Source organism: Ceratotherium simum, chromosome 8 (assembly GCF_057802395.1).
Source record: "Ceratotherium simum simum isolate JZ-2026a chromosome 8, ASM5780239v1, whole genome shotgun sequence".
Taxonomy (NCBI): Eukaryota; Metazoa; Chordata; class Mammalia; order Perissodactyla; family Rhinocerotidae; genus Ceratotherium; species Ceratotherium simum.
The window spans coordinates 54068970-54085384 of NC_141907.1; the positions used below are offsets into that span (position 1 = coordinate 54068970).

Consider the following 16415-nt stretch of genomic DNA (forward strand, 5'->3'; position numbering starts at 1 on the left):
ATTCAATCAGAATGTACTCATAGTTTTGATACATGTATTTTGCAAACAGGTGCTTTCATTACTTCTAAACGGTGCTGTTCCTTTTTTCACTCATTCATCAGGAGTTTTTGAGCACCTCTTGTGCTCCAGACCCCTTCTAGCAAGCACTGGGATACAGTGGTGAGAGAAGATAAACAGTCTTTGCCATCAAGGAGCTTACATCTAATGGGAAGAGACAGGCACTAATCAAATTATCATCCACATTTAAATAAAATTATAACTCTGATAAATGCAGCAATATAGTAGAGGAATTTGATCTAGCCAGTGAGATTAGAGAAGTTGCTCAGAGGAGATGCTTATGGAGCTGAGATCTTCAGGAAAAATCAGTTAGCTGGTTGAAGAGGAAAGAAAAAGCCTCACAGTTAGAGGGAATGGCACATGCAAAGTCCTGTGGTGGGAACAAACAGGTTGTGTTTAAGGAATGAAAGGAGGCCAGTGCAATTGTAGCATAGCGAGCAGGGATGCTAGAGTGATAGAAAAGCTAGACCATGCAGATCTTGTTAGTGTGTGAAGCATTTGGTCTTTATTGTAAATAATGGGAAGTCACTGAGGTGTTTTAAGCAAAAGGATAATGTAATCAGATTTGCAATTTGAGAACAATCTCTGTTGCTGCATATGGATAATCAATTTTAGGGACGAAATCAGGCAAATTAGCTATGATGCTATTTTAGTACTCCAGAGTAGAGGTGATGGCTTGGCTGGGCATGGTGGTAGCAGATATGGAGAGAAATGAATGGATTTGAGGGAAATATAGGGGATAAAACCTATGGGGGTTGGTAATGGATTGGATATTTGGAATGATAAAGAGCAGTATGTCTAGGATGAATTCTAGGTTTCTAGTTTCGGAAACTGAATAAATGGTATTGATGTTAATGGGGATAGGATTATTGGAAGAAAGCTAGGATGGCGTGGGGAGACTGTGAGTTTCATTTTGGCACATATGTATTTGAGATATTTTTAAAACAGCCACATAGAGATATCAAGCTGGTAGGTGGGTGAAAATGTCTGAAGCACAGAAGAAAAGTTTGGGTTGGAGATAGACTGTCATTAGTATGTAAGTGCTGGTTGAGGTAATGGTCATGGGTAAGATCATCTAGCGATAGAAAATAGTGTGAGAAGAGAGGAGGGTGTAGATTAAAGCCTAGGGGAATTTCAACATTTATTGGCAGTGTAGAGGAAGGTGACGCTATAAAGGACACTGAGAAGAAGTGGCCGGAGAGGCAGGATAAGAAAAACAGGTGAATGGGTGGCATGGATATCTTGCATTAAAATCACAAAATTGTAGATTTTTTGAGTTAGAATGTACTATAAAAATCATCTAGTCCAATGATTTTATTTTACTGATGAATAAACAGAAAAGAGAAGTGAATTGCTTAATATGAGAGAATGTTCTGGGAGTATTCCACTGCTCATTAAGTATAGCAGTGTTGTCTATGGGACAAGGATAATGATGGTACTCATGTCATCATTGGGCAATGGTACTGTTCTTGGATTTGGAGTCAAGAGACCTTAGTTTGAATTCTGGCTCTACCACTTTCCGGCTGAATGGCCTGTGGCATGTTTTTTAATCTCACAACCTTTACTTACCCATCTATAAAAATGATTTATTAATTCATATGGCTATTGTGAGTGGAAGGTTAGATAATATATATGAAAGTGCTTTGTAAACTATAAAGCACTATATTAGAGTAATATTCATATAATGTTTTTAATGTTAAAAGGGTTTTTACAGAAAGATAGATAAATGAGATTAACTATGGGACTCATACATCAGAAGAATTTCAAGGGAAATCTTGCTCTGCCAGATGTTTAAATATATTATAAAGCTACAGTACTCTAAATAGCTTAGTACTGGTGCAAGCAAAAATTGTCCAGCGAAAGAGAGTAGAGTACAGAAAAAAGAAAAGGAAGAATTTAGCATATGGTAAAGGTGGCATGACAAATAAATCCATTGCACTATTTAACATACTGTTTTGGTACCACCACCTAGCTATTTGAGGGGAAAAAGCTGGATCTTCACCTTATTACAAAATAAATTACAGATGAATCAAAGATAAAATTATAAAACCTGAAATAAAATTACAAAAAGAAAATGTGAGTGAAGATCTTGAAGAGTATTTGGAGTGGAGAAAGCCACTTTTAACCTGGCGCAAAAGTGAGAAATCATAAAAAAGATTGATTATTCTGGCTACATAAAAAATTAAATCTATTTTTCATTAAAAATACCCTACATTATAAACAAAGTTGAAAGTCAGACCACATATTAGAGAAATATATGCAACATGAGTTAGAGGCAAATTTTAATATTCTAATAAGGAAAAAGTTTTTTTCAAATTCATATTAACAAAACCAAATACTCCAGTAAGAAAATGGGGAAGGTCATGACCAGGCAATTGAAATGAAATTATAAAAATGAAAGGAAAATTTCATATTTCAAAAAATTAAATAAAAATGATCTACTAATATATGAAGACAAATTAAATCTTACTAGTAAGCAAAGAAATGCAAATCAAAATGATAGTGAGATATCACTTCTCACCAACTGGATTAGCAACAATTAAAAAGATTTACACCACCTAGTGTTAGTGTGGTGGGGAAATAAGCATACCTATCCATACTTGTATACTGCTGGTGATGCAACTTCTCTATAAACTAAAATACTTCTAAAATAAAATCTTTATTAAAAAAATTAAAAGTCTCTAGAGAAAAATAAGAACTGCATCGGCCCTATACTCTGGTAATTCTGCTTCTGGGAATATATCCCCAAAATATAATCAATCACATGTACAAGGATGTGTGAACAAGGATGGTCTTCAAAATGTTAAATATAACAGTGAAAAACTGGGAACAATTTAAACTGTCAATAGAGGACTGGTTAAATAAAATGTTGTACATCTACACACTATAATACTGCTTATTTAAAGTGGTATATTTCTAAATTTGTTGATATTTATATACCTCTATGACATATTTTTAAGAAAAAAGTACATAGTAAACTAGCATATGTAGTATGATTCCATTGACAGGAAATTTTATGTTTTTGCATGTATGATGTATGTAGTTTGCATAGAAATGTATCTGAAACATCAAAATTCTACTAGTGAATATATCTGAGTGTTGAGATTTTGTGCATATTTCTTCTTTATATTTCTTGAATACCTTGAATTTGCTACATGTTTTTGTATTATATTTATAACAAGAGACAATACTAAAACTACGTTCTTTTGATATCAAGGTTTATATATGCATTATAATTTACTTTACAAAATATTTTTGAGAATAATTTAAAAATAACAAGCTAGCTCATATTTTTTTGTCATTGGCATTGTGTTCTAAAATTTACTGAATATCTTCCAAAAGTGCTGGTAGTACTTTTCAAAAGAAATTTATTTAGTTCATGCTCTTTACATTGCTGAACATATGTTATGTTTTGTACCATTTCTCTGCAAATTAGCCTTTTGCAATTTTGCATATTGTCTATTAAAAATGAGCTGACCTAACATGCTAAGTCTGTCTGGCAGGACCTGAGTGACCTCCCTGGGGCTGAAGACATCACTGACATCTTGCTGAATTCAGCAAATAGCTGGATTCTAATTCCCTATAATGAAGCTGGGATTCTTCTTATACACACCCTTTTAGTTTGCTCCCTTTATTAAACTGAGTACACAGCTGAAACATTACAAGATGTCTTTGTGTGTGTGTGAGGACCTTGTTATGAATGCAGGCATACCTCAGAGATACTGTGGGTTCGGTTCCAGACCACAGCAATAAAATGAATATCACCAAAAACGAGTCATACACATTTTTTGGTTTCCCAGTGCATATAGTTATGTTTATACTATACTGTAATCTAAGTGTGCAATAGCATTAAGGCTAAAAAAATGTACATACCTTAATTAAAAAGTGCTTTATTGCTAAAACATGCTAACCATCCTCTGAGTCTTCAGCAAGTCATAATCTTTTTGCTGGTGGAGGGTCTTGCCTTGATATTGATGACTGCTGACTGATCAGTGTGGTGATTGATGAAGTTTGGGGTGGCTATGGCAATTTCTTAAAAGAAGACAGCAATGAAGTTTGTGGTGTCAATTGATTCTTCCTTTCATGAATGATTTCTCTGTAGCATGCGTGCTATTTGATAGCATTTTACCACAATGGAACTTCTTTCAAAATTAGTCAATCCTCTCAAACCCTGTCGCTGCTTTATCAATTAAGTTTATGTAATACTCTAAATCCTTTATTGTCATGTCAATAATCTTCACAGCATCTTCACCAAGAGTAAATTCCTTCTCAAGAAACCACTTTCTTTGCTCATCCATAACAAGCAACTCCTCATCCATTAAAGTTTTATCATGTGATTGAATCAATTCAGTCGCATTTTCAGGTTCCACTTTTTTTTTTTTTTTGTGAGGAGGACTAGACTTGAGCTAACATCCGATGCCAATCCTCCCCTTTTTTCTTGAGGAAGATTGGCCCTGAGCTAACATCTGTGCCTATCTTCGTCTACGTTATATGGGATGCGCCACAGCATGGCTTGACAAGCGATGCGTCGGTGTGCGCCCGGATCCGAACCTGCGAACCCCGGGCCGCCGAAGTGGAGCACGTGCACTTAACTGCTTGTGCCACTGGGCCGGCCCCTCAGGCTCCACTTTTAATTCTAGTTCTCATGCTATTTCTACCACGTCTGCAGTTACTTCATCCACTGAACCTCTCAAAGTCATCCACGAGGGTTGGAATCAACTTCCAAACTCCCGTTAATGTTGATATTTTGACCTCTTCCCATGAATCACAAATGTTCTTCCGTTTTTTTTTTTTGCTGGGAAAGATTCACCCTGAGCTAACATCTGTTGCCAATCTTCCTCTGCTTTTTTTTCCCCTCTCCCCAAAGCCACACTACATAGTTGTATATTCTAGTTGTAAGTCCTTCTAGTTCTTCTATGTGAGCTGCTGGCACAGCATGGCTGCTGACAGATGAGTGGTGTGGTTCTGCACCCAGGAACTGAACCTGGGTCGCTGAAGCAGAGTGCACCGAACTTTAACCACTAGGCCATCAGGGCTGGCTCCACAAATGTTCTTAATGGCATCTGAAATGGTGAATCCTTTCCAGGAGGTTTTCAGCTAACGTTGCCCAGATCCATCAGAGGAATCCCTATCTGTGGCGGCTATAGCCTTGCAAAATGTATTTCTTGAATAATAAGACTTGAAAATTGAAATTACTCCTTGATCCATGGGCTGCAGAATGGGTGTAGTGTTAGCAGGCATGAAAAAAACAGTAATCTCATTGTACATCTCCATCAGAGCTCTTGGGTGATCAGGTGCATTGTCAATGAACAGTAATATCTTGAAAGGAATCTTTTTTCCTGAGCCGTAGGTCTCAACAGTGGGATTAAAATATTCAGTCAAGCATGTTGTAAATGGATGTGCTGTCATCCAGACTTTGTTGTTCCATTTATAGAGCACAGGCAGAGTAGGTTTAGCATAATTCTTAAGGGACCTGAGGATTTTCGGAGTGGTAAATGAGCATTGGTTCCAACTTAAAGTCATTAGCTGCATTAGCCCCTAAAAAGAGAGTCAGTCTGTCCTTTGAAGCTTTGATGCCAGGAATTGTCTTCTCTCTAGCTATGAAAGTCCTAGATGGCATCTTCTTCCAATATAAGGCTGTTTCATCTACATTGAAAATCTGTTGTTTAATGGAGCCTTATTCATTAATTATCTTAGCTAGATCTTCTGGATAACTTGCTGTAGCTTCTACATTAGCACTTGCTGCTTCACCTTGCACTTTTAGGTTATGGAGAGGGCTTCTTTCCTTAAACCTCATGAATCAACCTCTGCTAGCTTCAAACATTTCTTCTACAGCTTCCTCACCTCTCTCAGCCTTCATAAGGTTGAAGAGAGTTAGGGCCTTGCTCTGGATTATTCTTTGGCTTAAGGGAATGTTGTGGCTGGTTTGATCTATCCAGACCACTAAAACTTTCTCCATATCAGCAATAAGACTGATTTGTTTTCTTATCATTTGTGTGTTCAGTGGAGTAGCACTTTTAATTTCCTTCAAGAACTTTTCCTTTGCATTCACCACTTGGCTAACTGTTTGGCACAAGAGAGTTAGCTTTCAGCCTATCTCGGCTTTTGACATGCCTTCCTCACTAAGCTTAATCGTTTCTAGCTTTTGATTTCAAATGAGAGATGTGCAACTCTTCCTTTCACTTGAACACTTAGACGCCATTGTAGGGTTATTAATTGGCCAAATTTCAATATTTTTGTCTCAAAGAATAGGGAGGCCCAAGGAGAGGGAAAGAGATAGGAGAACAGCTAGTCAATGGAGCAGTCAGAATACACACAACATTTATCCATTAAGTTCACCGTCTCATATGGGCACAGTTTGTGGTGCTCCAAAACAATTACAATAAGGACATCAAAGATCACTGATACAGATCATCATAGCAAATATAATAATAATGAAAAAGTTTGAAATATTACAATAACTACCAAAATGTGACACAGAGATATGAAGTGAGCAAATGATGTCGGAAAAATAGTGCCAATAGACTTGCTCAACACAGTGTTGCCACAAAACTTCAATTTGTAAAAATTGCAATATCTACGAAGCACAATAAAGTGAAGCTCAATAAAATGAGCTGTCCTCAGACTGGCCTCCTGAGGTCTATATCTCTAGTAGCTTCTTCAAGAAATTTAAAAATATCCATTGGTTTGAAGTTCAAACAATGCTATCTCATGATACAAATGATATAACTAAATATTTATGTTGATTTTTCAGAACCGGTTGGGAGAAGAAAGTAGTAAGTTGGGGAGAAGAGTTGCTTTGGTGGGCCTAAGATGGAAGTTTTATTTGCAATTCCACATTTTCTGGAATATTGCCTAATTCAAGCTCTTAGCTCCTTGGCTCTTTTCTGGACCGCTGTTATAAGCATCTAGCTAGTCTTACTGTGGGCAGGCTCTTCTCTTTATAATCTAATTTTTACATTTCTGGACATGAATCTGTCGGAGCTGGTTCCATCATGTTGCCTCCAGCTCAAGACTTTGCCTACAAAATAAAGTCCAAACTTGTTAGCTAAGCGCCTTCTCCCCTCTACGCCTTGGCTTATGTTTTGGCTGTAGTGTGCCCTACTCATTCTTACAGCCAACCTGAAAAGTCATCTTTTTTAAGAAGCCATCTCTGATTTCCTTGATTGAATATAATTTATCCTCTTACCACAAACTTATGTCTGCGTTGCTCTCATGTCACATACTCACTATATATCTTGTTTTGTAAGTATCTGTAGGCTTGTTTAATCTTCCATGTTAGCCTAAGCTCTACAAGTGCAGGATCCACTATCTACTCCGTTTTTGTACATCCACAGCATTTGGCAGGATTGATGCTTAATAACTTTATTGCAGGGACAGGAGGCTCCCACTTCTGACATGATAAACTGATCTTGTTCAATGTTAACCCTACGTCTGCCTCCTGGCCTAGATTCTCTTCCCAAATCATTCTGATTCAGCTGTTTATTCTGATCTCATTAAACATTTAAATGATACACCTAACTTCCCTTGCTCTAATTCCATGCTCAGCAAGCAGTTGGCTCATAACTTGGCTTCCAGTGAATTTTTCCTCTGAGGAAAAATGTTAGATCAGCAGATGATTCAGTCCCCCAGCCATGATAGCTCTCATTATAGATTAACTCAGTGGTTCCTGAAGTGTGGTCCATGGACAATTAGCATCAGCATCACCTGGGAGCTTGTTAGAAATGCAAATTCTTGGGGCTACCCTAGACTTACTGAATCAGAAACTCTGACATGGGGGCCCAGAAATCTGTGTTGTAACAAACCTTCCAGGTGATTCTGTTACATGCTAAAATTTTGGAACCATTGGATTAATTTATATTCTTAGGACTCTTAAAAAACGTAAGAGTAAGTGAGCAACCGTGAGACTGGTCAACTCTGACTCAGGCAGACCTGGTTAGTGGTGATGAACAAATGCTAAGGGTCCACTTGTGAGGTTGTTGGTAGGCAGCCTGTTGGCCTCTTCAAGGGAAAATCCAAGTTTCCTTTGTATATTTTCTATGTCTATCGTTGAACATATTTTGGTGTGATGTCCAAACTATGGTATTATTGACATGCAAACATACCTTTTAACATCTTCTACCTCTGTGTTTAGTTGAATACAGAAAGAGGAAAGAAGGCAACATGAAAGGATTTATAACGGCATTCTCAAGGGGAGCAATAATAAATGCTTAACTTGCACAAACAATAGACTTCTAGTCTTTGAAGTCATAACCATAGAAAATACATATATACTCATGATCCATCTAATACTTTTCACTCATAACTTAAAATGTGAGTAAGAACCAGGATACCTGCAAATTAACTTGGAAAAGGCACAAAGAATCACATCTTTCACCATTCAAGTGAGGGAAATATGCAGAGCATCTAGCAATTGCAAATATATCACAAAATATTAGGTTTATTATCATATTCATTTTATGATGGAATAAAATTTGATGGAATAAAATAAATATGGATAAAATATTAACTTACCATAGATTCAATTCTTCCACTCAAAGTCCTGTATTCCTGTGTAGCTGGTGAATTTAACTGATCACTATATTTAACATTTAGGATTTGAAAGCTGCTACGGTAAAAGTAAGATTTTTGATCTGTAAAACAAAGAAAAGGCAGAGTCAGTCTCATGTTACTAAGTACTTTAATCTTTAGTACATTTAGGATTATGAGAGGCTATATTATGCAATTTTAAAAAATTTACTTGCTTTGAAAGAAAGAAAACTCTAAACTTAATATAAATGTAACTATAATAAAATTATGATTTTTCTATCAGTTTTTAAAAAGATTGGCAAAACTGGAACTGTTAAAGATGTATAAAAATCAGAACAGCATTATTATTTGAGAAATTAAAAATTGTTCAAAAGTATCATCATTTTCATTCTTACTATATTTTAGGGAGATTTGTGATTGCAGATTTATTCATTCAAGAAATATTAATGATTGTAATTTGCTATTACTCATTTATCATCAAGGAATAACCCTAAGTAATTCTGAATAGTTTAAAAAATTATTTCAAATAATATTCTTTATGGTGGAGTTAGTAATTGTCATTAGTCTTTCTGGATTAAGCTAGAAAACAAGTCTTCTGACAAGATATGTAATCTGGTTGTCCAATGTGAATTTTTTCCATCAAAAAGGGTCTTCCAGAGGACATACTCAGCTGTGTGAAGGAAATAAAAATCTTTAAAATATACTTGTACTCATCTTAGAAATATTATGAACATGGACATAATATAACATAATTTGTCTCAGGAAAAATCTCTGTTTCCCTTAGATCATTTGTATATGTAATTTATGCAGAGAAATACCTCAGTCAGAGGAAAGAGTTGGAGATCCTGGGCAAAGGGTAAGTAGTTCTTTGTGGTGGAGGGATAAGTATTTCTAGGGCCATAAGTGGTCACTGGGATATAGTTTGAAGAGGACTTACCTAGGCTCTCCCCTTTGTGTTTAAGTGTGACAATATAGTCACGTCTGCATAATGATGTTTGGGTCAATGATGGACTTCATATACAATGGTGGATCCATAATTAGTACCATACATCCAAGATTAGTACCATATAGGTTAAGTGTGTACGTAGGCTATACTATCTAGGTTTGTGTAAGTATGACATTTGCACAATGACGAAATCACCTAAGAATGCATTTCTCAGAACATAGTCATGTGATTAAGCAATGCATGACTATACAGTGTCATTAAGAGTAAAAACTCATTAATTTAACTTGGAACTTGATGTTTCTTTTTCCTTTTTCTGTAATTCACCTTAGACATAATTGACTCCAGGTGATTTGATAGCAAAATGTAGTCAAAAGCAAAATTTAGCCACAACTATATAATTTAATTGGCTGAAAAGATTATTCCTAGTTACTGCTTTTTCTAATGTTCGTAATTTTATTGCATCATTGGGAGTTTTTCAATCTTTACATAGTTAAGCATTTTTGCCTGTTTACAATAGGACATACAATAAATTATGTTCTCTCTCTCTCTCCACAGTCATACATACGCCCCCAAACATAATTTAAAAGTTATAGCTAAAATAAAAATAACCTCAAAGTATATTTTTAAGTGAAAAAAGCAGATTATAACATATATTATTTAGTGAAATTTGACACATTTTATCTGCATTAAAACATCTGAAAGAATATTCACTGCGATATTAAGGAAAGTTGTTTGTGAATAAGCAGAGTATATGTCTTCTTTATATTATTTGTACCTTGTCATTGTTTCCTATTTTTTTGTGATTTAATAATAAAAAATTCAAGAAAATAAGAGAAACAAATAATAAAAGAACAGAATACTTTTTAAAGTTTATTTTTACCCCTTTCTGCTTCTTAACTTCAAGTTTATCTCCTATCATAACTGTTCTGCTCCTAATACTGTTTTCAGGAGACAGATCATGAATTAACAAATACTTAGGCACATTCACCTTTTAAATGTTTAAACTTAAAGTTCTTTGCAATTTCACTTTTACAATTTTATCAGGTTATTAAATGAAGAAGGAAATCATAGTATTAATGAAAAAACAAAATGGGAAAATCCTAGCATCAGAAAAGTATCCAGTTTTTTTCTTTGGCTAGAATAATGTTTGCCTGGCTAATAATATTTAGTATAATAAAAAAGACCAAAAAAGAGAAGAGAAAAAATATTGATTGAAGGAAAATATAGACATGAGCATATAGTTAGGGATATATAAATAAGACATATGATTATGTTATATTAAAAAATAAAAGGCAATAAAAGAGAGACTGCCAAACTTTTAATCCTAAAGTATATTTAGTTATTTAGTCTGAAAAGTGGTACTTTTAATATTCTGGTACTTACCAAAAGCTAGAAAGTAGACAAGTAGAGTTATGGTCACCGCCAGGATCAGCACCCCGGCGACAACAACAAAACACACTACATATGGATTCAGGAATCTTGAGGTCGATGGCACCCGTGCTGGCCTTAGAACAAGAGTAAAAATCAAAGCCACTCATTTCACTCAGAGAAGCCATCATTTCAGTGTTCCTGATCGTTGTCTGCCTTCCTAAGTGTCTTAGCTTACACATGGCTCTCTATATTGGAAACTGAATAATTCTTGATAGGAATATAGTCCTGCAAATGAACCTGAACTGAACAACACTTTTCTTAATGGTGTTTCTTTCAAATTTTTGTTCAACACAAAAATGTTGACATTTAGGTGGTTCGACAGAAGAATAAGGAAATCTGTGATTTGCAATTGCTTTCCCTTCTACCAGTTGATGCAGTTCTCAAGAATAATGACTATGTTCTCTGTTTTACTACAACTCCTTCCAGGATCCTATGTGGACACTACTGTAGTAAGCTCCCTTTCCTGGGCACCATCCCCAGGGATGTACGGAAGAGAGATCATTTTGGGTGGGGGCAGGGGTGGAGGGAGTCAGAACAGTAGCATTCCTCACTGTAATATTCTCCACACTATTAAAAATGGGGATGTGGCCAGAGGCTGAGTGCTGAGATCCAGGAGAGCAGCAGGCACCTGAAATGAATTAGAACTGCACCGACAGCAGAGGATTTGTGTAATTTATCATTTTTTCCCCTACAAATTCATCAACTGCAGTGTAAGGCAATAGATGTGTACTGATACAGTATCTGGTATTATATTAGGCATAGAGCCTACGTTACTCCCTTCTTCATTGCCTCCCTCCCCAGCACTACACACGTTCAAATTGGGGAGGTTGCCAGAAGAGCCGAGTGTGAATTCCTGTTTTATCCCTTGTTTGCTTAGAGATCATATCGTCATTTATCTGAGACTTTCTTCATCTGAAAAATGGGAATAATAGTACCTGCCTCACAAGGCTGTTTTGAAGATCAGTGAGGTTATGTTAGGTGTTACGAAGTATATATTTCTATTAATAGGTTATCCACTAGGCTGTGAAAACCTTGAGGATCATGATGGTATTAATGCTTCTGTTTCTGACACTTTGTAGGGTGCCTGCTGTATATAAGTGGTTCATAAATATTTATGATATTTATAAGTATTTGTTGCATGTGTTAACTCCTGGGCGTGTTTTACATTTAAAAGCTTTAAAGCTGAAAAGCAGTTACATTTAGCCAGAATATAGTCTTTCATTTTTTCCTATTTGTTTTGCTAACATTAGGATATAACTATGAAGGGAATGCTCTGAGGGTCAGTGATTCCCAGACATGTAGGTCTCACAGCAGGATCGCCTGTGTTGTTTGGGCTCTGCCCAGCTCACATACCTATGAAAGGGCACCTCCTGGAATTTTACAGTGTAACCACCTGCACATTGTATGCTGTGGCTCTGGGACCAGTAACAGTTCAGAAGATTATTGGAGGTGGACAAAGACTTGCCAACATAATTTTGTTGAATAAACACATTAAAAATTTAAAAAATTGACCATGCTCAAACATTATCATTTAGTAAAAGGGCATTTAAATACATAATAGTAGGAGGGACATAATCTCAGAATAATGAGATGAGTAATTTAGCTCAAACTTTATGATGTCTTTTTATACATTGCTCTTACTTGTTCATTTTGCTATACTAGTGGAAACTGACTTTCACTGACACTGGTCCAGAGTGCAACGTTTGGAAACCACTACTGTAGTAATTTTCGAGTTGGAGAAAATTGGCACTTTGAGGTTTGCTAAATTTTGAGCCTGAGTTTACTCATCTGTTTCCTTATGGGGTTGTTGTGCCAATGACGTGTGATCACAAATGCACAGCGTTTGGCATTTGTGAGTTTAGTAAATGTTAGTGGCTGCTGAGCAGTGGCAGAGCCAAAGGAAGACAGTTGGAGGCAAGGGTAAGCTCAAAAACCTATATAAGTTTCAAACTGATTGGATCCTCCACCTCAACAACCAGGGACTGGTTGTATTTCCAGAGATGAACTGATATGTCAAGGTTTATGAGTGTGGAGTGAGAAGTACTAAAAAACTAGAATTAAATTGAATGCCAAAACCCCCAAAAACAAAACCCAAAGGCTAGAGTCAGTATGTGCTTTTGCTCAGCTGAGTCTCCCATGAGAATGTCTTTAGAGCCCACTTTGCTTACTTCACGTAACACTCCTTAAACTCAATAACTGAAAAGCACCATGAGACATATGACTCAATAAACAAAGGGTGTGGAGCCCAAATTACCGTAATCTCACAAGCCTGAATTACCTGCATAAGAATGGGTTGTTCCACCCTGTAGAAACAGCTGGAGAATTACCTGCTTTGCTTTTGGTAGTGCAACTTATCGTTGAGCCTCTGTATGTGGCTGATATAAAGCTTATGCCAAGAGAAACCAAGTCGTACACAATATTTACTTTGTAAACTATTAGAGACAATATGTTTGTGAACACTGTCTGAATTTTGACTCATCATTCGATGGAAATCTGTACAAGAAAATACTTTGCTTTTAAAGCAGGGTCCTGACCAGTAAGAATTTTAGTGCTTGCATTTAAACAGCAGAACAAATATTCAGTTGTGACACAGTAACAAGGTTCCCTCTCTTCTTTTCTCTTTCACTGACTTGGAAAATTACATGAATGTTGGAAAACTTATTCCATACTTTTCTTATGAAAGCCTAAGTGTCAGACATTGTACATGTGTATTGCTAATCTTCATAATAGTCTTGTAAAGTAGGTATTATGATCCTCGTTTTGAAGATAAGGAAACTCAGGCTCAGAGAGTAAAAAACTCGTAATTACTCAGGAGTGACAGAGCTGGAAATGGAAACCAGGTTGGTTTGAATCAAAGAAGATGCTCTTCCTCTCACATACGCTTCTTCTCTCACCCTGTGGGAGACAGAAAGCTTTGGAACTCCTATCTCTCCTGACCTCACTTGAGGGAAGCAAAGGTAATCAACATCTATTGAGTGCTTACTAAATTGAGTGCTAGGACTTTGTCTTACACATGGTAGGTGTGCAATAAAATAATTGTTGATTTAATTTTATCTTGAAAGTACACCTTACATTATCAAATTTATGTAGGAATACTAATTAATCTCTGCCACTGACATATAGGTACAACCAATACTTGGCTGTGGATTAATAGAGCCATTTGGCAATAACTTTCCATTATCTGCAAAAATGGAGGAAAACAGTGACAGAGTAATTGCAAATTCAGATACGCATATTAAGTTTATACAGAGCTTTTAGACAATTTTGTGTCCATTTAAATAAGATTTCATAGTAACAAAGGTTTGGTTCATTCCTGCTATGCATTCTTTCTCGGTGATCCCATCCTAGGCCATGGTTTCAGCAAGCACTCAATAGGGTAATATTTCCTGAGCTAGATCTTTAGCCCAGACCTCTGTCTTTGAGCTTCACACCATCATTTCTGATTATCCACTGGACATCTTATGAAAGCTTTACAACCTCCTTAAATATAACAGTTCAAGTCAAAACTGAACTTGCTGTCTTTTTCCTCAGCCTGCACTCAGTCCTCACTATTTCTAATATTGGCGAATGTCACTACCGTCTACCTGGTATCCTTAGTTAAAAACCCAGGAATTAGCTGCACCTGCTCCCTCTTGGTCACTTCCCACATTCAAGAGGTCACCAAACAGTGTTTAGCTTACTACCTAAGTCTTTTTCTCTATACCCTGTATTTCTTTCTTAATTTTGCTTGTTATCTCCTTACTTGTATTACTTGAAATGCCTCTTAACTGGTCTCCGTTCTTCCATTGACTAATCAGTTAATTCAAGAGACACTTGGTGAATGCCTGCAATGTTCTAGGTGCTGGGGATACACTGAAAAGAAATAGACAAACGTAGCAGTCCTAGTGGGTAGGGGATAAGGAGACAGGAATGAATAAGATAAATAAGTAAAATAACGGTAACAAGTAAGGAGGTGAGAAAGGGAGTGAGTATGGGGTGCTGAAAATTTAGATAAAATGGCCAGGAAAGGCTGTGCTGAGAAGATGACTGTTGAATAAAGAACAGAAATAAGTGAGTTGAATAAGCCGTGAAGATACCAGGGGAAGAATGATCTAGGGAGAAAGAACAGCAGATCCAGAGCGAGAAGTTCTCCTGGTGAATTTGAGGAACAGCAAAGGGGCAGCTGGACTGAAGTGGAGTGAGCAAATTAGAGGTGGGGGGCCTTAGAGCAAGAGAAGGTCAGAAAGGAGTAGGGAGTCAGTGGGTGGGGACAGATCATTTAGGGCTTTGCATGTAAGGCTTTGGTCTTTATTCTATGTGAGACAGAAATTCTTCGAAGGTTTTGAGCAAAGGAGTCACATGAGATCTGTTTCTTTAACAGGGTCACTCTGGGCGATGTGGGGGGAGTGGTGGGCCTGCGATGGAGTGGGAGATGATTTAGGAGGTCATTCAGTAATCAAGATGAGAGATGATGGTAGTTTAGACAGGGGTGGTAACAAGTGGAGAGAAGTGGTCAGAGTCTGGACATATTTTGAATTTAGACCCTAGAGGATTTGCTGATGGTTCAGTTATGAGATGTGGGGAAAAAAAGAAATCTAGAGTGAATCCAAGGTTTTTGCTTCTTTCCAATCAACCCTTAAAAATCCTTCTAGGGACTTTTTAAATTTAAATCTTAGGTTCTGACACCCTCCCCTTCCCCTACCACCTTTGAAATTTATCTATAGTTCGTCAAGATCCTCAGGATGCATCCAAACCTTCTATATGGCATTTAAGGCTCATCACAATTACCTCTGCAGCTTCCTCTTCTGCCGCATCCTCACCTGCCCAATTAACCCCAGCCAGACCAAATGTTACAGCCAATTCTATATGTGATGACCCTTTGCCTGAGAAACATCATTCCTCAGCTACCTGGTGAATTCCCATTTTATTCTTAAGATAATTCAAGCATCTTTCTTTTCCCTCCAGGTAGTTACCTTCTTTTCCCTTAGCTCCCCCTCATCTGATCTCATCACGCCCAGTGAATTTCTCTATTCTAGTCCTTATCACTTCACATGGTAAACAATGACTTTCTTGCCTGCACCCACCTCTAATCTGTAACTCATGAAAGGTAGAGATGCATCTTGTCTGTCAGTTATGCCCCATTCTTCGCACAATACCCATTACAGACTCCACATCAGGCATTGTTTATGGCAAAATTGATGAATGACACAGCAAAGAGAGGTTTAAAATAATTTTACTATAGTTCGGAGGGACTTGATATGGGATTGTTGTCATGCATTCTTGTTTTGAATACTGGCAAATAAAATATAGATCAGAGAATAATCTCTACCGTCTATTGAGTGCTTACCTGGCACTGTGTTGTGTTTTTCTACATCATTCAATTTAATCCTTGTAAATAACCCTGGTTTACAGATGATGAAATAGAGGCTTAGTTACTCAGCTAGTAAGTGACAGAGCTGGATTGTGAGTCGAG

At 36.9% G+C, this 16415-nt stretch overlaps 1 protein-coding gene across 1 annotated transcript in view; it reads right to left on the bottom strand.

The window, feature by feature from the left end:
* Positions 1-11847, bottom strand: part of LOC101396761 (transmembrane serine protease 11D) — a 39543-nt gene extending 27696 nt beyond the window's left edge. Inside the window, exons 1-3 of the mRNA XM_087434661.1 lie at positions 11775-11847; positions 10916-11065; positions 8572-8690 (exon numbers count right to left, since the gene is read on the bottom strand). Coding sequence (XP_087290787.1) covers positions 8572-8690; positions 10916-11065; positions 11775-11847 — 342 coding nt within the window. The remainder of the gene's footprint in view (positions 1-8571; positions 8691-10915; positions 11066-11774) is intronic.
* Positions 11848-16415: the final 4568 nt, after the last annotated feature.